The 27,072-nt window shown below is 42.3% G+C and overlaps 1 protein-coding gene across 1 annotated transcript in view; it reads right to left on the bottom strand.

Annotated features, from left to right (window-relative positions):
* The window catches only part of SDK2 (sidekick cell adhesion molecule 2), a 462,515-nt gene that overhangs the window by 112,641 nt on the left and 322,802 nt on the right, over positions 1 to 27,072 (bottom strand). Inside the window, exons 9-18 of the mRNA XM_043963496.1 lie at positions 26,453 to 26,647; positions 22,833 to 22,949; positions 21,263 to 21,430; positions 13,764 to 13,866; positions 7,704 to 7,880; positions 6,377 to 6,513; positions 5,815 to 5,962; positions 2,606 to 2,746; positions 1,498 to 1,679; positions 998 to 1,113 (exon numbers count right to left, since the gene is read on the bottom strand). Of these exons, the coding sequence (XP_043819431.1) occupies positions 998 to 1,113; positions 1,498 to 1,679; positions 2,606 to 2,746; positions 5,815 to 5,962; positions 6,377 to 6,513; positions 7,704 to 7,880; positions 13,764 to 13,866; positions 21,263 to 21,430; positions 22,833 to 22,949; positions 26,453 to 26,647 (1,484 nt within the window). The remainder of the gene's footprint in view (positions 1 to 997; positions 1,114 to 1,497; positions 1,680 to 2,605; positions 2,747 to 5,814; positions 5,963 to 6,376; positions 6,514 to 7,703; positions 7,881 to 13,763; positions 13,867 to 21,262; positions 21,431 to 22,832; positions 22,950 to 26,452; positions 26,648 to 27,072) is intronic.

Below are 27,072 nucleotides of genomic sequence, written 5' to 3'. Positions count from 1 at the left end.
CAGCAGTAACTCAATCATAGATCAATAAACAAGCCCCATCAAATAATTTTAGAGTTGGAGATTCCAACTCTGCTGTGCTGCTCATTTGTATGTCACTCAATTTTAGTTTACCCATCTGTTGTCAGGAAGGACAATCCCATAGGTGAGGCTATAGATCCCTGTCTTCAATCCCCATAGGGAGAGACTCCCATAGGAGTCTCTGACTCCTCTCACTGGAAAGAAAGGGAAACTGAGTCACAGAGGCTGGGACCTCTACCCTAGCTGTCTGTCAGACCAAAGAAAGATACTCAAAGAAGGGTGAGCGTGTTCTGTGGTAGGATACAACCTCTTTACTTCCTGATAGAACCAAAACATCCCATTTCAAATTCCAGGCCCCATTTCACCTCAGTCACACTGGCTCCTTCAGTGGACTTGACCTATAGCAAAGGCCACATTTACCACTACTTTGGTCTAGGCTTTGATCTGAGAGTGTGCTGGAGCCAGTTTGAACTGGCTGATTGTTAAATTTTCAGGGTGAAAATTCATACTTTAAAAATCAGCAAATGCTACAAATCAGAACTTGCTTTATTGTTTTGTTGACTGCTTAGACTTAAGAAACTGATAGAGAAAATGTCAATAATGAAGATTAAACTTAAAGTATGTTAAAAGGGGGGTGGCTAGGTGGCGCAGTGGATAGAGCACCGACCCTGGAGTCAGGAGTACCTGAGTTCAAATCCAGCCTCAGACACTTAACACACACTTACTAGCTGTGTGACCCTGGGCAAGTCACTTAACCCCAATTGCCTCATTAAAAAAAAAGTATGTTAAAAGTGTGTAATTTTTTGTTGTTGTTGTTGAGGGGAGAGCTGGTTGTTAAACAATTACCAGGACACCACTGCCTGGACCAGACTAATATGTCATTACCTCAAAGGATCTTTTCTGTTTCATTTGTGCCCTGTATCTTTTGTAAAAATACAGGGGACCCTAAATGAGAGTAGTAAGCTGATGTCCCTCTTACCTTATAGCCCTGGTTGATGCCATTGATGAACTGGGGGCTTGGGGCATTCCAAGTGAATCGTATGGTTGTGGAATTGATGGCTTCAGCTCGGACGTTGCCTGGAGGGACTGTGGGAACTGGGTGGGGAGAAGGGAGGGAAGGAAGAAATGGGAAAAGCTTAAAATATCAGAGATTTCAAAACTGTAGGCCTATTGCAAAAAAGTAACCAGGTACATGACTATAATGGGATAAAAAGGACTGGACCTGTGACACAGGCATAGGAAACTCTCAGGGGCCATGCACTGCATTAATCATTTGTGCATTAAGATGACAAAGGCACTGGTGTGTGATGGTGGGAGTAGTTCGGTCAGGAAAAACCAACCCAAGGTGTGCCTGACCTCTCTTCAACAATGGTATAAGGAGGGAAGAGTGAGGACAGAGCAGCAACTGAAGACAAAGATCTGTATCTGAATCATGAACTTTGACCTACACTAGCAAACCTGAACCCCTCTCCCACTCACCTCCCTGCAAGGTCCACTCTGTCACTTTGCTGCTGTAGACGCCCAGACCGGCACTATTGTAGGCTGCCACTGAGATCTCATAGTTGGTCCAGATGATGAGTTCCTCAAGGAGCAGGTTATTGACATCTGCGTTGGTGATGTTCCTAAACTGGTACCCAACAGGCAACCCAGCTAGACAGAACCTGGAGAGGCAAGGAAAAGCAGGGTGGGACTTTCCTAGAGGACTTTGTTGGGCAAGCCTTTCTGTTGACATTTTTCTAAGGAGAAAGGAGCCCCTGGGCATCTGTTAGTAGCTTGGGATCTTGGGGAAAGGCCTGGTCTCTCTTGGTGGGAGAGGGAAGCTAGGACTCAGACTGGCCAATCAGGAACACTGTCTCTGGGCTCCAAGGGAGAGGTCTGATGATATATATGTTGTGAAATCAGACAGATGTGTGGACAAGGGCATTTTGTTATATTTATTTTGTTACAACTAGGTCGAGCTTGGGATGTCTTCTACCTCTAGGCCAGGACCTCCAAAAGTCATCTCATTTCTTCCATTTCCATAGAAGATGATGCTTAACTTAGCTTGGAGGATGGATACTCTCTTCTGGTCTTAAAGCCTTCACAAGAGGGTAGACACTGCACCACTTTCTGTCATCCACTTTGTATTCCACAGACAGGAAGTTCCTTTTGATGTCTAGCTTAAATCCTTCATAGTCTAACCAGAGCCCACCTCTCATTGGCCCACTAGGATGGCTTGGTGGCAGTCACACAAGAGGCCCACATTAGCTTCTTGTCTCATACACATGACAGTACCTTTTAGGCAGTATGCTGGCACCAGAGTCAGGAAACCTGGGCTCAGCTCCTGGCTATCATATTTATCAGCTGTGTGACCTTGGGAATATCATTTGATCCATCTGAGCCTCATTTACCTCCCCTGTAAATAGGGATAATAATAACCACACTAGGTTGTTGAGAGTAAAGTGCTCTGTAAACCTTCAAGAGTTATAAAAAGTGAATTATTACTATTGGTATTATCATTGAGTGTAGGAACACGCAGTATATTTTCAGGAGAACTCTCTATCTTCTCCAGTGTCAAGCTCTTTCCCTCCCTCCTTGGGTGGCTTACCTGATGATATAACCCTTCAGAATGCCGTTCTGATGGCTCTCAGGAGGGGGCTGCCACTGGATCATAATGGATTGGTTGGTCCGGCCACTGGCAATGACATTCTGTGGAGGGGCTGTCGGTGGCTCTTCAGGGAGGGAGACTCTGGGCAGCAAACGTCAAAAAGTACATCTATTCCTTGTCAACTAGTTTAGAAAACAAGGCTTAGAAGACCTAGCCCTTTTGTGCCCCAGTTCCCAGGCTGAGGTGTCTGCAAGTCCCAATCCGTGGATTACTTGTGACCCCGGTTGTCCACTACAACTAGGTCCAGGATGTTGCCTTACATTGATTCACTCCCTGGATATCTCCCTACCAGTCACTACATGCTACTGGCAAAGGTTTCATGACTGCCTTTCCTACCTCCAAATCTAAACCTGTAAACAAATAATGCCGTTATTTTCCTGGAAATGTCAACCGACTCTCCAGTGACACCGCTTGCCACCTCTGCATTTACCGAGTCAAAATATCCTTCCCAGGCCACTGCATATGTGTTGGGGAGGCAACGGAGAGAGCACTTGGATTTGAGTCAGTGAATGCAAATCCTGCCTAAGACATTTACTAGCTTCGTGATCCTGGGGAAGTCATTTAACATCTCTTAGACTCAGTTTCCTCATGTGTAAAATGAGGAGGTAGAAATCAGTGGCCTCTAAGGTTTCTTCCAGTTCTAATCTGTAGACTATGGACCTAGATGAAGTGGACAACAATCCACCAAGTAATTAAAAATTATCAATAAGTACAATTACTATATGTTACTTTTTTTGGTGGGGTGGGGTGGGGTAATGAGGGTTAAGTGACTTGCCCAGGGTCACACAGCTTGTAAGTGTCAAGTGTCGATTGCTCCAAAAAACATCCAAATAACGCTATAGGAAAATACCCGGAGCAGTAAGTGTCAAGTGTCTGAGGCTGTATATGTTACTTTTGAGGTATCAAAGCGTATTGGACAGAGAGCCAGTCAGGAAAACTGGATTTAAGTCTTGTCTTTAACACATACTGGATCTGTGACCCCTGAGCAAGTCACTTAACCTTTAAAATGTTCTAGGCAACTCTCTAAAGCAATAAATATTGGAGAAAGTTCTGACCTTCATTGGCAGATGGAATTTCTATGTTGGTGAAATGACTGGTCTAGTTTCTGTCTCCCAATTACTATCATTTTCCCATTTATTTTCCAGACCACATTCAGGCGCAGAGTAGGCACCTGTGTAGGTGGCTAGGTGAGAGAGAGTGAGAGCATGTGTGTCCATTTGGCAAAACCAAGCACAGGTTATCTGAAATTATTGGTGAATGAGCTTTTCTACACAAGTCTATTTCCCCCAAGAACTTAAACTTACTCTTTCAGCTGCCCTAACTTTTCTTTATGCCAATCATTTTAATAGAAATGTTTCTAAAATTTATTATACCTTTTGTACCTTCTTAAATAGAGAAAATCATACATAATTGAACCGTTCCTTGATTCTCAGGTCATCGGTATAAATGATAATGATTATACTGTGCTGTTGGGTTAGCGAGAGCCTCAAATATTGCTGAGGTGACTGTCTGTCCTCTGCTAAATTGCTCTAGCCACTAGGTGCCTGATTTTGTTGGTTCTTCTGCATAACTCTCTAAAGATCAGGATGTCCATGATCACTTTTCCCAGACCACAATGTACTTTTAGCAGGTCTTTCCTCCTGATTCTTATCTGCTGTGTACTTTAAAATCAGATGTGCAGATTTGTTAGAATGGTGTACAAAGTAAGGCTACTGATTTAAGTCTCTAGAGGCCCTGAGTCATTACCCTGTGGACAAACTACATAATCTTTAGCTCAGGAGCTTTGTTACAACCATTTCATTATTATATTCAATACTGAGACAGCTAGGTGGTACCAATAGAGTGCCTGGCCTGGGGTCAGGAAGACTCATTTTCCAGAGTTCAAATCTCAGACACTTACTAGCTGTGTGATTCTGAGGCAAATGACTTAACCCTGTTTGCCTCAGTTTCCTCATCTGTAAAATGAGCTGGAGAAGGAAATGGCAAAACACTCCAGTATTCTTGCTAAGAAAACCCCAAATGGGGTCACAAAGAGTTGGACCCAACTAAAAATGACTAAACTGGATTCAGTGTTGAGACTGATGGAAGTCTAACTTCTAGAGAAGCAGTTACTGTAAAATTTTTTTTTTGGGGGGGATTGAACACTGCTCCATTTGTATTCTTAGTGAAGAAATATTGATTGAATGGCTTTTAATAAATGGTGCTACACTTTTTTGTGTGGTCACAAAGAATTGCAAACTAAGGGGGCGCCTGTCTGGTTGTTTGTTGTTTTTTAGTGAGGCAATTGGGGTTAAGTGACTTGCCCAGGGTCACACAGCTAGGAAGTGTTAAGTGTCTGAGGCCGGATTTAAACCCAGGTACTCCTGACTCCAGGGCCAGTGCTCTGTCCACTGTGCCACCTAGCTACCCCAAGGGGGTGCCTGTCAATAGGGAATGGTTGAACAAAGTACATATGGTATATGAAATGATGAAATGGACAGTTACAAAGAAACTCAGGAAGACCTGTATGAACTCATGCAGAGTGAAATAAATAGAACCAGGAGAACAATTTATACTACAGCAACATCATTATAAAGACTAACAACTTTGAAATACTTAAGATCTCTGATCAGTACAATGATCAACCCCTATTCCAGCAGACCCATGACTGGAGCAGGTACCTGCCTTCTGACAGAGCAAGTGAAGTGCTAAATCCAATGTGAGAATTTGTTTTGCTTGTTTCTGCATGTTTGGTACAAGTATTTTGTTTTTGTTTTTTAGTGGGGGTGGGGGAAGTAGGAGAGAGAAAATTAGTGCTTATTCATTGAAAAATATTTAATTAAAATAAAAAGATGGAGGGCAGCTAGGTGGTACAGTGGATAAAGCACCGGCCCTAGATTCAGGAGGACCTGAGTTCAAATTTGGCCTCAGACGCTTGACACTCGCTGTATGACTCTGGGCAAGTCACTTAACCCCCATTTCCCCATAAAAAACAAAATGGTGCCATGCTTGGTACCATACAGAGAGACCTACAAAGACTGAGACTCCACCCTTTAGGAGCTCATATTCTACCCATTTCTTCCTTCTTTCCTCCCTGTCCCATTAGTTCAGATCAATTGGAATTTGCCTCTATAACATGACTGTGGTTTAGATCCCTTGGATCTCCTCACCTTTCTGTGTCCTTGCTGAATTGCCCCTTCCCCACATCGTTGACTGCACAGAGACGGAACTGATAGGAGCGTGCTGGAACCAGGCCCTTGACCATCACTGAAGTAGCCTCAGGATCCACATTAGGCAAAAGTACTGTCCAGGGGGCATCTTTAGGGGGCAGAGGGAGAGCAGAGTGGATCCCTGTTATTACTACCCAAGCTGTGGTTAGTCTAGGATAGGGGGAAGGACAATTATCCACTGTGTTAATGCCACAGTTAAATCCGGGCCATCCAGGGGAGCCTGAGTAGATATGGGAAGGGTTGGAGTGGGAGGAGGAGTGCTAACTAAGGGTTGCATTTTACTAATTAAATTGCATTTTGCAAATGGTTAGGTCCATGCATGTCATGTAAAAATCACTTTTCAAATTAGTGGGCATTATTTTGGAGTCTCTTGCACTGACACTTTGGGAGAGGAGACTGAGATGATGGGCAAGGTATCCCTGACTGGTTTGCACCATGCTTTTCATATGGCAGAGTCCTGGGCAAAGGAGGATGTGGAGAAGTGAAAGAGGAAGGGCCTTACTGTTCTCTGACATCTCCAGAACATAGTGCATCAGGGGGCTGTTGCCATCAAAGGGCTTGGCCCAAGTCAGATTGATGGAGCGTCTCTCAGCTGTGCTCAGGGTTGCCACGGGATGTTCTGGTGCATGGGGCAACTGCCTGGAAGAGAGAAAGTAGTACAGGAAGTATGACCATGATACATAATAATATAAGGCAATGGTGGGCCATTGGGGGTTCTCAGAGGGGTAGATACTAAGCTTCCAGAGAGATGACATACTGAATAGGGTGTTGGCCTTGTAATCAGAAAGACCTGAGTTTGAATCCCTCATCAGATACTAGCTGTGTGACCCTGGATAAGTCACTTAACCTTTCTCAGCCTCAGTTTCCTCATTTGTAAAAAATGGGGATGATGGGGCAGCTAGGTGGTGCAGTGGATAGAGTACCGGCCCTGGATTCAGGAGTACCCGGGTTCAAATCCGGCCTCAGACCCTTGACACTTACTAGCTGTGTGACCCTGGGCAAGTCACTTAACCCCAATTGCCTCACCAAAAAAAAAAAAAAAAAGATAAACAATTGGGGATAACAATAACACCCACTTTCTAGGGTCATGAAGAAGGTCAGATGAGATAATAAACGTTGAGTACTTTGGCAACTATATAAATGCCAGGTATTATTACTATTGTTGTTGTTATTATTATCTTGGTGGGGATATCATGTTAAGGCAAGAGGACGCTTTCACCTGTCTCATCCTTGGAAACCAATTGCCTGTCTAGCCACAATGATGTCTATAGTTATTAATGCATAACTGCTTAGTGAGAGGATGTCTATAGTTATTAATGCATAATTGCTTAGTGAGAGACAGACAGAACTAGAACTAAGGGTAGGCAAGGTAGGCAGCTGCTTAGGGCGCAACGTACAGGGCATGCAATAATGGAAACTTTGAATATTACACGATAGATGTGAAATCAGGAGTCAAGTTTCCCTTTGCTTATACAACATATAAGCACAGGGCTGTCCCTTAGAAAAATCACCCATCTGGTGTGGGTGGGTGTTACAATGACTTTTTATAAATACACATATTTTTAATGCCAGGAAATCCCACCCTTCAAAGCAAATATGTGTTGAGAGCTCTAAGCCTCAAGTGACAAGTAACATACTGGAGGAACAATGTACAAATGCCTCATCATGGTAAGAGTACAGATAACATGATTTGGGAATCATTTGGGATGGGGGAAGAAGACAGACAGACTAGTCCTGGGAACTGATCCAGGAACTTTATAAGAACCTTGTTCCAACCCTTCCTTGGGGTACCCAAGCCTAACTTCCAGGGTGAGGCAGAGTATCCTTACCGGACTCGCAGGTAGGCACTTCGGGAATCGTTACCTCCTGCAGATAGCACCCTGCAGGTGTAGGTGCCAATGTCACCTGACCAGGTCTGTGAGATATGCAGAGAGCCATTCTTGTCTAGGCGCATGCGGGGAGTGCTGTCCACACTAATCACTGATCCATCTTTTTCCCAGACGTACCTAGTAGAGAAAAAATAATGCACCTGTCAGAGTCAAGTGAGAGGGATGGCAGTGTTCTGCCAGGAAGGAGTGTGGATCAATTGACTTGTGGTCCTCCTTCTGAAAGATCTGCTCCAGGCTGGGACAGTTTTCCCAAAGCAGGCTGACTCCATCCTACTTGGGTTGCTGGGCAGTTTCCATGGGCTTGGTTTGGATATAGTTTAGGGTTGGGAATTATCTTAGAGATCTCCTATTCAAATCTCTTCATTTTATAGATAGATAGATGAAATTGACCAACGTCATATATAACACAACTAGGACTCGAATCCAGGTCCCCTAAGCTCCAGATTCAGTATTCTTTACGCTATACCATCCTTTAAATCTAGTCTCAATCCCTCATGCTCAGAGGCTGAGTTGGTTTCTCCTTTTCACTAGAAATAGTTGTCTCATTGGTATGTCATGGTGCCTGAAATTCCACCGTCAGAGCAGCTTCCTTAACTAAGAAACTTTCCACTGTAAAAATGTAAAATCTCCTTGAAGAGTTACCATATTAAAGTATTACTCATCCTTTAGATTTTAATTCAGGCTCTGTACAGAATGTCACTGTTTTGACCAAAGGCTATTGCAGAACTTCCGCAATGAAGAACAGAAAGAAATTCTTTAGGAGAAGTTAAACATTTTGGAGAGAACAGGAAGAGTTTTTGAGTGTACAAGGTAACGTCTTAGAGTTGGTCTTAATTGTGAAACAATTAGGCCAGTTCATAGTACCACAGGGCCAAGGACTATCTAAAACAACTCCTGTTTTCACTTTTGAGATATCTGGTAAAAAACTAATGCGAGGGGGGTGGGGTGGGGAGAAGGGGAACAGCTAGGTGGCCACAGTGGATAAAGCACTGGCCCTGGATTCAGGAGGACCTGAGCTCAAATCTGGCCTCAGACACTTGACACTTACTAGCTGTGTGACCCTGGGCAAGTCACTTAACCCTCACTGCCCTGCAAAACAAAACAATTCATCTACTAAATTAATTTATTAAATCCCTACTGTGTGCCAGATGCTACAAAGAGAGACTTGAGAAATTATGTATGTGGCTATATCTGACAACTTGTAACTTATTTTTTTGCAGAATTTTGAGTGAATATCATCAGCAAACTCAACACTGATTACAGGACTTATGTATCTACCTCATACATGCAATTTTATTGTAAAGCAATCCGAGAACTTTTTTTTTTTTCTGCAGGCAATGGGGGTTAAGTGACTTGCCCAGGGTCACACAGCTAGTAAGTGTCAAGTGTCTGAGGCCGGATTTGAACTCAGGTCCTCCTGAATCCAGGGCCGGTGCTTTAACCACTGCGCCATCTAGCTGCCCAGATCTGAGAACTTCTAAATACACTGAGGGAAAAATAGGAGGCAATGTTGAAGCTTGTCTAAATCAGAGGCCCTGAAAATACATGTTTGGGGAGCTACAGGTGTATTTGCTAGGGTACAGGTTGTATTTTCCTTTAACTGTGGCCATGTGGATGCTCTGGAATAGAATTGTCATAAAGATATAAAGCCACAGAACCCACCAATCCAACCCCTTATTTGCATTTAGTAATGAGGAAGCCAGGGATGGGAGAGAAGAGGAGACTGACTTAAGGTCACTTTGTAGCTAGTGGCCCAGATGAACCTGGAACTTGAGACTCCTGATTTTTGAGTCTTCTGATCTTTCAATCACACCAGACTATCTCAACATCTGAACTTCAGATAAAGTGGGAAAAGTTAAAAGATCCCTGGATTTAGAGGCAGAGAAGCTGAGTAAAAATCCCACCTCTGTTACTTGTGTCATCTTGGGCCCTCACCTTCCATGGGTCTCAGTCTGCCCATCTCTTAAGCCCTCAGCAGAGCATTCTATGCCCTCTGATTTTATAGTGATTGTTGATTGGTCATTGGCAAGTCAGTCAACTTTTTGGAATTTTGCTTTCTTGATCTAGAACATGGGTTGTGAGAAAATAATGGGATTTGCCAACGCCCAAAGGGCCCAACCAGAGGAGATTGATTTAGATGGATTGAATTAAGTGAGACTGACTGAGAGTGATTGACTTCACTGATTAACCCACTTAAAGTTAATTAAATTGAAACCATACCTGGCTGTCCCTCAAGAGGGTATTGTTCTCAGAAGCTCAGGACTTTGAACTCAACAATGAGACCACCCTCAAGTCCAGTGAACCGATGGATTTAGGTGATGCTAACCAATTCGCTTAAAGCAGTGTGTAAGGACAGCCTCTTGGGGAGGCAGAAAGTGCTGTTTCTTCTCTCAGTTCCTTTCCCAGATTGACTGTTGGTGGGTGAAGCTGAGAACACTAGGTTAGATAGGTCTTCTCCTGGCTTTTTGACTCAGGTGTTCTCTTTTTCACTAATAAATGCTTAATGCCAAACTTGGTGCTAAGGCTTCTAATTTATAAGTAAACCCTACCTAGATTTCCCTACACTTGGGACAAGAATAAGGCTACTACACATTAAATTTTACTCATCACAGGGTATATAATAATACTTGTACTACCTACTATACATGACTGTTGTGAGAGAAGTAAAGCAGTGTTGTTGAGATGTGAGCTGATGCTATGGATGATCTTTGAAGGGATGATGATGATGACCCTAGAGGTCATGAGTTCTTAAATGAAGGGAGAGACAGTGATCCATGGATAGATTTCAGGGGATCTGTGAACTTGGATGGAAAAAAGTGATATTTTTATTTCAATACAATTCGTTTCCTTTGTAATTCTACGTATTTTATTTATTTAAAAACATTATTCTGAGAGGGGGTTCATAGCTTTCACAAGACTGCCAGAGGGAGTCCATGACACAAGGAATGTTTAAGAATCCTTATTCTATGACCACATATGAAAATATGTGCTGGAGGGGGTGCTAGGTGGCACAGTGGATAAAACACTGGCCCTGGATTCAGGAGGACCTAAGTTCAAATCCGGCCTCAGACACTTGACACTTACTTGCTGTGTGACCTTGGGCAAGTCACTTAACCCTCATTGTCCTCCTCCCCCTCTCCCCCAAATGTGCTTGAAATGATCAGGATTGAGGCATCTGGTGCAAAGACAGAGACCTGGGAAATTAGGTATTTCAGACAATAATGAACTTTTGTGGTAATGGCTTAATGTGGACATCGGTATACTCAAAAACATCTACTGTGTATCTAGGCCTGGAGTCAGGAAGACTCATCCTCCTGGTCTCAGACATGTACTAGCTGTGTGACCCTGGGCAAGTCACTTCAACCTGTTTGCCTCAGTTTCCTCATCTGTAAAATGAGCTGAAGAAGGTAATGGCAAACCACTCTAGTATCTCTGCTAAGAAAACCCCAGATGGTGTCACAGAGCATCAGACATGACTGGAAAATGACTTAAAAGACCTTACTACATACCAGACTCTATATTAAGTGCTTACGATACAAAGAAAAAGCAAAAATAGTGTCTTCCCTCAAGGACCTTACGTTCTAATGGGGAGAGACAACACATACATATTTCTGTAAGCACAAGAAAAATACAGTGTACATCTAGATCACCATTGGTGAGAAAAATGAATCTCCTGAAGTGGTCACATCATTTGAATTTGTCCTACCTATTTCCATTGGTCTGCAACCAATGACCGTATCTTATAAAATTATGACTTCGAATAGTGTGAATTCCAACAAATGTGACCACTTGAGGGGATTCATTCTTCACATTAATTGAGAACTAGTGGTAGACAGAAGGGGGCATTAAAGGAGAAGGTACTAGAAGCTTTGGAAATTGGTAAAAGTCTCTTGGATTCCAAGAAGAGGAGGGAGAATATTCTAGACACCCAGGTAGGGGATGGGGAATTAGCATGAGGAACAACAAGAATCCCGGTGATAGAGTGCAGGGAAGGTTGTAATGTTATTAAAAGACTAGAAATGTAGGAAGTAGCCAAATTGCAAAGGACTCTAAATGCCAAACATGGGCTTTGGACCTTTAAGGTCCCTTCCAGCTTTCAATATATGATCCTATTATCTGATGTATATATCAAAGACACTTATTACATTTGGCTATTTTTCAGTATGAAAATAGAATTAATTTTTCTCATTCTACATTAAAATGTTGGTGACCTCCCATAAATTCTTTAAGTCCCAATGGAAGAAATTTTAGAGACCATCTTTTTCAGACTCTTCGTTTTATAGATGAGGGAATAAAGGCATGGAAAAGTGAAATGACTTGTCCAAGGTCACATAAAGGTTAAGTGGTAGAGCTGGGATGTAAACTCAGATTTCCTGACTCCCGGTACTGTGACATTTTATTATACCATCTTGTTTCCCTATTCTATGCCTGCCAGATTCTCTGACCCCTCCCCTCTCCTTTATGTCTTTGGTTACTATATTTCCAGCTCAAAACTGTTTTTGGGGAAAAGTAATTTCAGAACCTCTGCTTTAGACTAACAGAGGAATGTTCTTTCTCCCGGGCTCACACCCATCAGCCATAAGTTGTCATATGCTGTGACCACCAGATGGCACTCTAGGGCTGCAGTTTTCTCTGGGGATTGTTCCTTAAAAAAGATGGGGGGGGGATGTTCCACAAACTGGTACCCGCCACCCAGCCTGCCCTGCTGCCCACATAAAATATTCGGAGATGTAAAATTTAGGGAATATTAATTTTTAAGAGTAGAGTTAAATTTTTTACTGGGTTTTATGAGATGGAGGGAGAAGCACAGATAGAGAAAGATTTCTTCACAATTTTGAGCTCCTGGCCCTGGCAGGGTTTATCTTTCTGGCTTGTTTACCATAGATAATAGGATCATAGGTTTATAAGCTTACAGGATCATAAATATTGAGCTGGAAGGGAGCTCATAGGCCATTGAGACCAATCCCTGGTTATACAGAAAAGGAAACTGAGGACCCTCTGGTCCCGGTTATCTGTCCAGGGTCACTCAGCTAGTAGGTATCTTGAGATGGAATTTGAACCCAGGTTTTTCTGACTCAAAGTGCCGTGTCTACACTAGTTGAAAGCAACCACAGGACCAATGAATACATTATAATCCTGGAGCCATCAGGAGCCTTAGATCACTAAGACTGGGAGAGGTTAAGTACTTTGTCCAAGGTCATACATGGAGCAGAGTCAAGATTTGAATCCAGACCTCTCAACTCCAAATCTAGCACTCTTTCCAAATATACAATGCTGGGTTGGAGAGGATCTTGGCTTCAGGCCCTTCTTGTCCTATAGACAAAGTAAAAAAGTAATAGGGGAAGGAGAGACAGAGAAAAGATTAGGCTTGGAAAAGACCTTTAGAGATCATCCAACAACAGTGCTTAGAAAAGTGCCTTGCACTTAATAGGTGCTTAATATGTGCTTGTTTCCTTCCTAATAATATCTAGCATTTGTATAGTGCTTTACAAACATCATATAATTTGATCCTCCCAACAACCCTAGGAGGTAGGTGCTATTATCATTCACATTTTGTGGATGAGGAAACTGAGATGGACAGAAGTAAAGTGATTTGTGTATGGGGTTATACAGAGTCTAAGGCTGGATTTGAACTCAGGTCTTCCTTAATGCAGATGTATATACCCCGCCCCCACTGCATCACCTAGCTCTTTTTCCCCCTTCTGCCTCTTCCTTATTATTTTTTCCTACTCCTATTCCTTATCCCCTTTCATTCAGTGGAATGCAATGTCTTTTGAATCAATTCAAATCAACTCAATTAGTATTTATTAAGTGTTTCCTATGAGTTCAATGTTATGCTTAGTTAGACCCAAAGCCCCTTGGGTATTGCTTGACCCCACTGGACACATGACTATTTTATTTTAATTCTACAGGATACTGATAGTATCTGTACTACCTGGTCACTCCATTGCCCCAGGAGTCTTGTCTTACCCACCCACTCCCAGTCATTGACAGAAGTACCTGACAGTCACGCTGGGGTCATGGGTCACACCACACGTCATGAAGGCCTTGGTGCCCTTGATGACGCTCTGGTCCTGGGGGGCCATGGTGATGCGCGTCCGGGCTGAAAGGCAGAGGCAGTAACAGGAGTGAGTGAGCAGGGATGCAAAAGGAGGAGAATGTTGTCTGATGGAGCCCCGTGGGTAGGTGTGTAACTCGATGTATATAGCTATAATCTGTTTAAATCTCTGTATCTGGACACTGTGTATAAAGGGCTAAAATAACGATAGTCACAAAATTTCGGATAAGTAAACCATTTTTATATACTACTTTTACTTTCAAAGCAATTTTACAACTATTTTCTCATCTTATCTTACCCATCCTTACAAATTCCTTGCTGTAGATTGAGACATATATTTTTTGGACATGGCCAAAGTGGGAATTTGTTTTGCTTGACTGCGCATATTTCTTATAAGAGTTTTCTTTTTTTTTTCAATTGGGGGAAGTAGAATGAAGAAAAAACAGACTTTTGTTCACTGGAAAAAATTAAATTAAAAAAACCACAGACAAACCCCACCCTTCCCAACCAAAAAGTTTCTTGTCATAAGTTCTTTTTGGGGTAGGGAAGGGCAAGGGTGACTCTCTCCAATAAAGGTGGGAAAGCTAGAGACAGCTAACAGGGAACAGGGGATAGAGAACTGGGCTAGAATCAGAAAGACCTGAGTTCAAATGCAGCCCTGAGTGTTACTTAACCACTGCCTGACTTAGTTTTCTCAACTGTAAATTGGGGATAATAATAGCACCTACCTCCCAAGGTAATAATAACAGCGAATACATAGGACTTTAAGTTTAATAAAGTGGTTTATATATGTTATATTATTAAAAAAAATTTTTGTGTGTGGGGTAATGAGGGTTAAGTGACTTGCCCAAGGTTACACAGCATGTAAGTGTCAAGTGTCTGAGGCCAGATTTGAACTCAGGTCCTCTTGAATACAGGGCCAGTGCTTTATCCACTGCGCCACCTAGCTGCCCCCATATGCTATATTATTTATCCTCACAACAATCCTGTAATGTGAGTACTATTATTATCCTAATTTTTATAGATGAGGAAACTGAGTCTGAGAGGTTGAGTGACTTTTCTGGAGCTAGGAAAACACAGCTAGGAAGTGTGTTGAGGTAGGATTTGAACTCAGGTCTCTTCCTCTGGGCACATGCTTGTGTGCCACCATCCCTCTGAAGATGCAGTGGTCCCACAAAATGGAAGTCAAGAATTGAATTCTGCTGTCTGTTATCATTATGCCATTTGGCCCCAACACTGAGCCTACCTCTTCCCTGTTTTCACATTTAATCCAAACAGCTCAAAAAGCCTTTTAAAAAATCCTCAGCCTATTTGGCAAAGCTCAGCTCATTCTGGGCCCTCACCTTCCTGATATTATTCTGATAGGCATATGCCATTCTTTTGCATTCATCTTTTGTTAGATGGCCCTCCTTCTACCCTTTGTACAGTACACGTTCTTTAAAAATCTGAGCTAATGTGATCTTGGGTTGAATTAAGATCAGTGTATTGTCCAGAATAAAGAAGGGCATAAGTCCTGTGATATGCTGCCTTGAGAGGCTTCATCTGGAAGACAGTGTATAGCTCTGGGTACCACATTTTCCTCTAAAGGAGGAAGACTAAAAAGGATCAGGGGCTACAGATCATGTCTTATGAGGTTTGGGTGAAGGACTGTTTAGCCTTCAGTTATCTGAAAGATGGGGAGGGAAGAAAGGGAACAAGCATTTATTATTTGTTAGTTTATTTATTGGAGGCAATCAGGCTTAAGTTGACTTGCCTGGGGTCACAGAGCTGGTAAGTATCTGAGGTCAAATTTGAAATCAGGTCCTCTGACATCTAGCTGCCCCAGAACAACTTCTTATTTAGCTCATACTATGTTCTAGGTAGGGGCAGCTAGATGGCTCACTGGCCTGGAGCCAGAAAGACCTGAGTTCAAATCTGGCCTCAGATACTTACTAGCTTTGTGACCTTGGGCAAGTCACTTAACCTCTGTTTCCTTTGGAAGTAGCTAGGAGGCTCAGTGAATAGAGCATTGGGCAGAGACTCAGGAAGACTTGAGTTCAAATTTGGCCTCAGTGCTCTAGGCCTAGTGCTCTATCCATTGAGCCATCTAGCTGCCCCCACCTGGAACATAGTAAGCACTAAATAAAAGGTTGTTCTGGGGACGGTTAGATGGCAGAGGACCTGAATTCAAATTTGACCCCAGATAATAGTTGTGTGATCCTGGGCAAGTCACTGAACCTGTTTGCCTTAATCCAATGGCAAACCATCCACCATCTTTGCCAAGAAAACCCCATGGACAGTATAATCCATGGGGTCATGAAGAGTCATATAAGACTGAATATGCTCTAGGCATTGTACTAAGCACTTTACAAATACCATCTCATTTGATCCTCACAACAATCCTGGGAGGTAGGAGCTGATATTATCTCCATTTGACAGCTGAGGAAACTGAGGCAGACAGAGGTTAAGTGATTTGCCTACTAGTAAGTGTTTGAACTCAGGTCTTTCTGACTCTGACTCTACCCACTGTGCCACACAGCTGCCCGTTCTGCTCTTCTCTGGAGGGGTAGTCTTAGGATAAATGAGTAGACACTGCAGAGAGGCAGATGTTAGCTTGATAAAAGGAAAAAAAAAACTTTCCAGTACCTCAAACTGGCCCCAAATCCCAGGGTTCCCTTGGGAGATAGGGATCACACGCAGACTTCAAGCAAAGTCTGAATGACCACTTGTCAGAGATATTGTTGAGGGGATCCCTGTTCACATTGTGGTTGGGAAAGTCGTGGGTGGCTTTGGGTTTATAACTAACCTCTCTCACAATTTTCCCTGGGCCCTGCCCTGCTCCCCTCTAACCTTGAGCTTCCATGAGGCTATTCTTCTCCTTGAACAGCTGTGGAAATTCCTTTAGTCACATTCCCCTTTCCTCCCTCACTGGGATCATTTGTAATCGTCTTGTCAGAATTTCCACTTTTTGCCTTTCCTTTCCTTCCTAAGCCATGTCTTCTTTCAAAGACTCTACCCACCTATCTCTGATATGAACTTTTGGAAACCTGCTTGACTGTACCCAGAATTCCCTTCCTTAGTTATTGTGAATTCTAAGCTGATGAGGTCACTTTCTCTTTAGCTTCCTGTCAATTTCACATCACGAGCCAGTTCCTCCTTATCCTTACCCTCATTCTGACCATCAAGTGTCCACTCTCAGGTTTGTGGATTCCCTCACAAGCATAGATTACCCTCCTGACAGGCAGTACTGCTCACTCACTCCTTTCTGTCAGACCGATTTCTTTGGAATGAAGTTTAGAACCGTACGTTGCTACATTATGGTCAGGAATTACATTCTAATCGGCCTTAGGGATGTCTAGGAAAGTACTGTCTTAAAATGTCAAGTTCACTCTGTTGGCTACTCATACTTTGGACATTGATCCAGAGACATATGAAGCTATATAATTATCAATGCCATCCTAATTCCAAGACTCTTTGAGGGAAGGGTTAAGTTTTATTTGTCTTATTTACTTGTCAAGTCAATTTCAACAGCATTTTTTACGCATTTAGTGTGTGCCAGGTGGGCACTAGGTGGCACCATAGCAGATAGAATTCTGGGCCTGGAGTCAGGAAGACTCATCTCAGTGAGTTCAAATCTGGCCTCAGACAGTCACTATGTGACCCTGAGCAAGTCACTTAACCCTTTATGTCTCAGTTTCCTCATCTGCAAAATGAGCTAGAGAAGGAAATGGCAAACCACTCCAGTCTCTTTGTCAAGAAAACCCCAAATGGGGTGACAAAGAGTCCGACATGACTGAAAAATGACTGAACAAAAAAATGTGCCAGGCACTGTGCTAAGCCTTGAAGATACAAATATAAGCAAAAAGACAAGTCAGTCCTTTGAGGAGTAAACCCTCAAAGAACTTATATTCTAATGGGGAAGACAACACACAAAAGGAATCTGAAAGTATATGTGTGTATGTGTGTGTGTGTGCGTGTGTGTGTTTGTGTGTGTGTGTGTGTGTGTGTGTGCGTGCGCGCGCGCATGTCCAGATGACAGAGAGAGAAGCCCAGAGAGTTGAGTAGAGTACAGAGAGGAATTAAGGAGAGAATAAGGCGACCCCAGGGAACTTTCCTTAAAATGAAGGTTCTGGGAGGAATTGACCAATTTGGGGACAAGGTCTACTCACCTGCTATGTATCTACTATCTACAAATTGTGCTAGGCTCTAGTTTTTTTTTGTTTTTTTTGTTTTTTGTTTTTTTAGTGAGGCAATTGGGGTTAAGTGACTTGCCCAAGGTCACACAGCTAGTAAGTGTTAAGTGTCTGAGGCTGGATTTGAACTCAGGTACTCCTGAATCCAGGGCCAGTGCTCTATCCACTGTGCCACCTAGCTGCCCTAGGCTCTAGTTTTTTAAACTGAATTACTCAAATTTCGATCGATAATTCTTTCTGTGTCACATTTGTTGGCATCATTAATAGGATTGAAGATATGGGAAGGGACTTAGAGATCATCTACTCCAACCAACCCCTTTATTTTACAAAGTTGGAAACTAAGACCCAGAAGAGGTAAGTGATTTGCTTTAGTGGTAGAGCTGGGATCTGATCCTCTGTCTCCAAACTTAGAGCTCTTTCCAATATACCATATTGTTTCCTTAGTATCCAGACTGTCAGCTCAACTGGACATTTCTCTCCTTTTCTTTCCCTTTCAAATTTCAGCTGTAAGTCCTCTTGATTAACTCAGCAGGTCTCTTGTCAAATGTTTTTTTTTCCTTCTTCATGAGATGCATTCCATCCCTACATTCCCATGGAGTTGCCATTGTAAGCTATGGTCCAGAAAAAGAAACCTTATTCTTTGACTCCCATTTTCATAGCTAGCTAGCTGCTCACTTCCCATAGTCTCCCTCTGGTTTAACAACTTCTCTCTAGGACCACAGTGAAGAAAAAAGGAGGCAAGGCTGATTCCTCAAGATCTTCCTCAAAAATATCAATAGAAACTCCCCCAAGAAGCAAAACCAGCAGAAATCCTCAAAAGAAAATGAAAAATAAAATTACCAACAATAATGAGTAAACCAAAGAAGAGTTCGCACGCAAACAAAATCTTCATTTTCTTTCAAATGTTATGACCTTCAACGGAAAGATGATAATTCCACCCATTCCCTCTAAAGCTTTATTTTCCTATCTAATACCTCAAAGTCATTAGCAAGCCATTGCAAGTGTTTTCTTAATTTCCACATAAATTAGTCCTTATCCCTACCCCAGAATCCATCTGGAATAGCTGAGCAATGGGAAGACCCATGGGGTATGTGTGTGTGTGTGTGTAATGTTTCTCTTTTCCCTTCCTCCCTAGCTTTCTCCTCCACCCCAAGGCCATCCTACCCCTTGAGGTGCTCTCCTCTCTTGCCTTCCCCCTTTAACTGGGCTACCTGACTGATCACAAGCTTTGAATAAGATGGAAGTCATCAACTCCATTCCTTCTGATGAGATGAAGGACCAGCAGCCCTTACCATTGGTCCTGCCACTACCTCCTAAAGTCTTCCAGGCCTTACTTCTGGCCTGCTTCTATGGTCTGAAGTCCCCCCATCACTAACATTTGACCTACTCATCCATGTCTTCATATAAGCTGATACATGTATCTTCCCAGTGGGAAGTCATCACCCACAACCTCATCTTACTTCTCTATTTCTTAAGTAAAAGTCATGGAGGTACCTGCTGAATCCTCATATTTTAATGGCTGTCTCTTTTCCGAAAGGTTGTTTCATCTTCTATCTGAGTAGAGTCCTTCTTACTCCAGTGGTACAGAATATTTTCTTCTTTCTCCTTTGTCCCATTCTCTTCCCAAAGCCAACCTTCCCCATCACTAATTTTCCTTCTTCAAAACCTTCTCAGAATATATATGCACACACACACACACACACACACACACACACACACACATATATATTTAAAAACCTGGCCACTTCCCTAGATTATTCCTTTTCTCTTATGTAGGAATTCTTTGTCTTCTCTAATAACTCAAAGAATAAAGAGGTGCCCCTCAAGCCCTTTCACCTTCTTCTGTAGCAGGAAAATCAGCTTGTACTTACATCATACATCACTGTTGATCACCCTCAGGCAGGGAGATACACATAACTTATCCCTGCTAAGTCACTGGGATAGTTCTTTTGGAGATCATACTTCTTTGTCCCTACTTCTCTCAATGTGAGATACAGCTTTGGATAAAGGGAGGGACATACAAAGAATGGAAGGGAGAAGGGAAGGAGATGAGGGTAGAGTGAAGCATAGATGACGACAGGTGTGAATACAAAGACAGGTACCCTCGCCAGGGAAGACCGAGAGTCTGATGACTGGCAGCAAGGTCAATTTATCTTGCTTAGATGAGTATAGCTGTGTGTGTACCTAGGAGATAATGAGGACACTTTATAATTGCCACAACAAATTGACCTCTTCACTGTTTTTGTTTTTTCTGGGAGCTCCTAATTCTAAGGGGCTCTAGGGAATGTTATTTTTAGCCTTGCTTGGCTGCTCTCTTTCTTCCCACTTCTAACCTTTGCTAATGTTAGGTGTTATTAAGTCACACTGATTTTGCACGACTTAAGCGTCAACCTTAGCCTCTTTCAACAAGCATGTATTCCAGAGAAGTAATATTCTAACACATACCTCTTTGGTTGTGCATGTTGCCTGGGAGCTTCTGGTTGTTCTAAACATTACCAGTTCCTTCAACCACTTATCATATGACATTGGTTTCAGACAAATCACTGTCTTGGTTGCCTTCCTTTAAAAAACCCACTCTAACTTGTAAATTTCCTTTAAAAAAATGTGACACCTGGGATTGAATATATTTGCAAAGGTAGAGATGTTGACTGCATCTGTAGGTATCCTATATGATCATGTATACTGAGGGAGAGGGGGATCTACAGATAAATACACACACACACACACACACACACACACACACACACACACGGTCTCTCTCTCTTCCCAAACGTGGCCTTTGGCTTTTGGTGAGTTTTATACGGAATATAGACTAAGCCTAGACTTAAGACGATTTGTATTGTATTTCTACTTTCCTATCCTTCTAATCAACATCACCTTGTGACTACCCATACAATAAAAGCTCTAACTAGAAAACCAGAAGCTTCTTCCATTTACTAGTCTGGGAGATAAATTAAGGGAAAGGTTAAGTAGGGGAGATTTATGATCTAATATCCAATTTTAAATCTCACAGTGTGTGTGTGTGTGTTGGGGGGCAATTGAGGTCAAGTGACTTGCCCAGGGTCACACGGCTACTAAGTGTCAAGTATCTGAGGCCAAATTTGAATTCAGGTCCTCCTGAATCCAGGACTGGTGCTCTATCCACTGTGCCACCTAGCTGCCCCTACAGGTATATATTTGCATATGTCCATTGTGTATGTGTGTGTGTGTTTTCACATGGGGTACATATAAACACTTTGCATTCTTATTGGTTGGAAATGCCAACTTACCCCAGACGACCAAATCTGCTGATGCCTCATCTACTCCCCGTGAGTTGGTGGCCAAACATGTGTAACTGCCAGCGTCTGAGATTCGGGTGGGACTGATAAGCAGGCTGCCAGACTCCAGGAGAGTGAAGCGGGGGAGCTGAATGGAGCCACTAGCCAGGATCCGTTCACCTGCATAGAGAGACAGAGAAATAGGTAGCCAGCATGACCCCCAATTCCTATTTCTCCTGACACTGCCAGGATATCCCAAGATCAGGAAGGACATGGAGAGAAACACTAAAGGATAGTGGATTGTGGGCAGGATGACCTCATATACTTTTTTTTTTCTTTTTTCTTTTTTGGTGAGGCAATTGGGGTTAAGTGACTTGCTCAGGGTCACACAGCTAGTAAGTATTAAGTGTCTGAGGCCGGATTTGAACTCAGGTCCTCCTGAATCCAGGGCCGGTGCTCTATCAACCGCGCCACCTAGCTGCCCCTCATAAACTTTTTGTACACCTAGTTTGTCTCGACCTTGCCTTTCTCTTCAAGAAACATCCTAGTCAATCACAGATTCACAGTCTCATAGCCAGAAGGGACCTTAGAAATTATCTTTTTCTCGTTTCATTTTATAGATCAGGTAACTAAGGCCCCCAAGTGTGGGAAAATGACTTGCTCAGGGTCATGTGGCTAGTTAATGGTAAAGTGAGGACAAGAATCCAAGTCTTCTGATTTCTAGTTCGGTGCTAATGTCTACTATAAAGCACTTAATTCTTAATAGATAAATATTGCTCATTCTTTCCTAAGCCCTGGTGCTCTAACTAGATTCCATCAATTCCTTCAGCCCTCAACACCTTCCTTCTTAGTCTCGCACAAACACAAAAGCAGCCAGCACCTGCGAATCAGGTAGAAGCAAATCATTTTGATGAGGTGATGATGGGCATCTTGAAGCTCAACGCTTCAGGAAAAAGTCACCTTCATCAAGTGCCTAAGCTTTGGATGATGGGAGAGACAGGCAGAATGGAAGCACTGGGAAGGAGGGAACAAGTGGATGGGGCTGGGAAATGCCCTTGTAAAGTCTTGTTGACGTGCCCTAAGGTTATCTCTGTCTGCCTCTATGAGTATACCTCTGTGTGTGCACATCTGGGATTTATTATACATTTGCATAAGCCCATGTATGTTGGATACAAAATAAAGTATCCCTGGATAGATTGTGAATGAATGGATTTGTATACGAATGGAAAACGGATTTATTAAGTGCTTACTATGTGTCAAACATTGTGCTAAGTGCTGGGGACATAAGTAAAAAAGCAAGAGTATCTTGTCTCAAAGAGGTAATATTCTAATCAAAGGAACACATGGAGGAGAATTCAGCTGAAGGAAAGATGGGAAGGTCTGGTGATCCTTCAGGTACAGTGGCAGGGTCCAGGAGCCCTTAGGGTACACCTCAGATAGGTGAAATGATTTGTTTCAAGTCACAAAGATAGATGACTGCAGAGCCAGAATTTTAGAATCCAAGTTTTGTAAACCTCAGTGTCACACTCTAGTTACCATAACCCATTGCCCATATGCCCCTCCTGAATATCATCCCTTTTACCTTTTTGCCAAGTGATAGCTGGCCGGGGTGCTCCTGATGTCTCACATGCCAGCACCACAGACATGCCATCAATCACTGTGCTGTCCAAAGGGCCTCTGGTGATATTGGGGGCAATGCCTTGGGAAAGAGTTGGACAGACTTGTTAGGAAGATTCCATTTGGGATCCCCATAGCTGGTGAACAGAAGTGACTCTAAGCCCCAGGCATACAATGTCATATTTGCCCCTGTCCCATTTTATTATTTCTCTCATTCATTCATTCATTCATCCATCCTTCATCCATCTATCCATCCATCTACTCACTCACTCACTCACTCGCTCACTTATTCATTTATTCATTCATTCATTCATTCATTCATTTACTCAACAAATATTCATTCATGCAATGCATCATACTAGGTACTGTTGTCTGGTCCCTTTGCAGGGAAGCAGGAAATCCACATCATACTCAGATACCTTAACACTCTAGTTCACCCAATACCTTTCCAGTTTAACCTACTCTGTAGAAGTTCATTGCCAGGAAAATGAATGATATCAATCATTCTCTCCTATTTGTTCACAGGCCCCAATAAGGGGAAAGATCCAGACTTCTCCAGGCACTTAAGACCCAGCATTATAACTGACAAATCCATCTCATTAGAATTTTTATTACATTCTTCACAACAGTGAGAAATTGTTAATCATACATGAATGGGGATTTATTATTATTATTGTCATTATTGTTACTATTCTTCACTAACCTCATCCTCCAATGAATACTACATTGTCATGCATCATTGATCCTGGCTCTCAAAAGTTATGCTGGGGGGCAGCTAGGTGGCACATTCAGGAGGACCTGAGTTCAAATCCAGCCTCAGACACTTGACATTTACTAGCTGTATGACCCTGGGCAAGTCACTTAACCCTCACTGCCCCACAAAAAAAAAAAAAAAAAGCTATGCTGGTTGAAGGCAAGCTCTGACAAGTTGGACTAAGCTGAATGCAACATTTGGAAATAGACTGTGTCTTGGGTGGTTCACCCTTAGCCAAGCTAAGCTTGGAGAAGTTTATTTTTGAAAAGGTGTCCAGCAGATAATAATTTTTGGAGTGTGGGTGTATATGTGTGAGGCACAGAAATTCATGAAAAATCTTAAATTGAAGTGGGGTGGATGGATGACAATCCAGCTCTGTGGAGGTAATACAGATACTGGTGAGATTATAGATCTTTTGACAATTCAGGGGGATGTCATGAGAGAAATTATTGGTCCTCTCTCATTAACAGCCAATTCTTAAAATTGGGGGAGAACCCAGTTTTTTTTTCCCTGTCCTATTTCCTTGGCCAATATCACAAGGATAGGGCTGAATAGAAAATAGAAAATGCAATTAACATTCTCCTCATTCTGGGTATTGCTACTCCACCCAACTAGATTGGATTTCTAATCTAAGGTGAAACTCTCTTCTGCTCAGGTTTGGGCAGGAGGATATACTCTTTGAATAGATTGCCCAAGGGTGGGGGTAACTTATAAAAATTCAGGTCCAGCCCCTCATTGTAATATTCATTCTTTCAATAATTGCTAACCGATCAACCCCCCCCCCTTCAATGGGTATATAAGCCCACTTCCCTTCTTTGAGATTGTCTTTGGTCTGAGAGAAGGACAGTCAAATGAACATCCTTTCATTAAAATGCTGGTATTATTAATAAAATGATCAAATTACCCAGAAATTATGTCTCTTGAACCTTTTAAAATGCTACTATTTCACTTTTTTGTTTAGCCTAATGAATGCAATAGGTGCTTAATAAATGTTTGCTGCGTAAATGAAGTGTTTAAATCTATTACAATGACAAATATCATTACTTGTTGCTGATAATGTAAAAGACTACCATATTTCCAAGCAGTCAATCATTGAGTGGCTCTATTCAAGTCTCTTCCTTGGGCAGAAATTTGTGATTCTCCCCAGAAGGTAAAATGAGTACCTTTATCTTTAGCATGATCATCTCTTTCAATTTAATTAGATTCATTAAGCATTTATTAAGCGCCTACTATATACAATGAACTGTGCCAGGCACTGGTGATACAAAAATGAAAATGAAATAGTCATTGCCCTCAAGGAGTTAAAATTCCATCATAGGAAAATAACACACACACACAGAGAAACAAATCCAAAGTGTGTGTATACATATATATATCTGTGTATGTAAATACACACACACATACATACATACATATATATACACACATATAATGCATATAGGTATATATAATACACATATACACTTACATATATATATCTATGTATGCATCTATGTATATGTATATAGCAAAGTAATTTTAGAGGAGGAGGTAACTCTAACAGCTACAGGTATCAGCAAAAACCTCTTCTAGGAGGTATTGCCCAAGCTGAGGAGAACTAACAATTCCATGAGGTGGTGGGAATGAGGAGGGATTACGTTTCAGGCATGGAAAATAGCCTATCCAAAATCTTGGAGGCTGGAGATGGAATGTAGAAGAAATGATGAGTTCCTTTGCCTCTCTAAAATCAAGGCCAGGTTAACAATATGGTGATGTTTATATGGAAACCAAGACCAAACATGGGTAAAATAAATCTGTTTTCATAAATAGTCAGCAAGTAGTATGATGAGATCAGCTCTCTGAACAAAACTCTGTTCCTCCTCCTGGGTTCTTCAGGTTCATCGGAGGTGTTGCCCACTGACAACTGGAAGCATTATTGAGATATTCCAGGTGACAAATACTGGGATGAGTTGTCAAAGGAAGCCAATGAATGGTGTTCTCATAGAACCATAAACATTTTGAGGTTTAGAGATCATGTAGACCACATTCTTCATTTTACAGATGGGAAAATCAGAGATGGTTAAGTGACTTAAGCAAAGTCATATAGCAGGAAAATGGCAAAGTTGGGACTCAAATCTAGCCCTCCTGACTCTCAGGTCGACTATCTTAAATTTTACAATACTGTCTTATATTTCAAAATAAAATAGGGTGTCTGAAATTGGTTATGGGGGCCCCTTCCAGATGTAGGATCATATAATCCTATAGACTGAGGCCTAGACTGGACAATCTCTTCCAGTAAGTAGCTGTGGGTAAACCCCTACAAAGAATGACCAGGGTTGAGCTTCAAGGGATTAGATATCTCTTGAGTGATGAGAGTTTGGAATGGTGCAGCAGTAATGCTTAGCAATTTATGTCAAAATAAGTATAATATTTCACATTTATGCAGTGCATTACAGCTTAAAAAGTATTCTCCTAACACCAACCTGGGGAGGTAGATGGTACAAATATTATGACCATTTTACAGATGAGGGCACAGAGTTACATGGCTAATAAATGGTAGATCTGGGATTCAAACCCAGATTTCCTTATTCTAGGTCCATTATATCATAATTCTTCTGAAGTTCAGGTCATCATTTGGGCCACCAGACAAATGACTTGGATGTCCTTTGGAGTAGTCCATCCTAGGTTGATAGGATGATAGGTTTTTTGGGGGCAGGCGGGGCAATGAGGGTTAAGTGACTTGCCCAGGGTCATGCAGCTAGTAAGTGTCAAATGTCGGAAGCTGGGTTTGAACTCATCTTTGGAAAAGCTAAGACTTCCTTTCTCCCTGTTTCTCCCACAATTCAACTTACTGGTGACAGCGAGGTAGGTGGAAGTCTGCACTTCTCCAGCCGAGTTTCGGGCAAAGCACTGGAACATGCCTGTGTCATCAGGCACCAGTCCGCTGATCTGCAGGCTCCCATCTCCATGTAGCCGGAACCTCGACAGCTTTTTCACATCAATGACAGCGGCATCTTTGTACCAGGTGGTGACAGGGGATGGCACACCTACATGGGAGACAATAATATCTAGAGCATATCCTTTGGAAGCTATACTTGCACTTATGGGTCTCCAAGTGTGTGACTACTATGCAGGTTCAAAGGTTTGCACTCTTAAAACTATGACTCAGAAGCCCCCACTGGTGATCTTACCTTTAACCATGAGTCAGTATATACAAATAGCCCCAAAACAAGGCATTTACTTGGATGGCATAGTAAGAAGCAAGAAGATTAGCCAAGATACACCCTGCTACAAATGCACATAATTTCAATGGGAACAGTGGGCACAAATTTACAGTCTACTGGTAGTGAGGCATATATTCAGGGAACATTTTGGGGTCCCAATGTCCTTTATTCTTGTGGTATCCTTGTATTTCTTCCTCCTCCGCTCCCACCCCTGGGCACAGTGTGTGTGCTGGGAAGGTCATTCAGTC

Source organism: Dromiciops gliroides, chromosome 4, assembly GCF_019393635.1.
Source record: "Dromiciops gliroides isolate mDroGli1 chromosome 4, mDroGli1.pri, whole genome shotgun sequence".
Classification (NCBI taxonomy): domain Eukaryota; kingdom Metazoa; phylum Chordata; class Mammalia; order Microbiotheria; family Microbiotheriidae; genus Dromiciops; species Dromiciops gliroides.
This window is presented reverse-complemented; position numbering and strand designations above follow the sequence as displayed.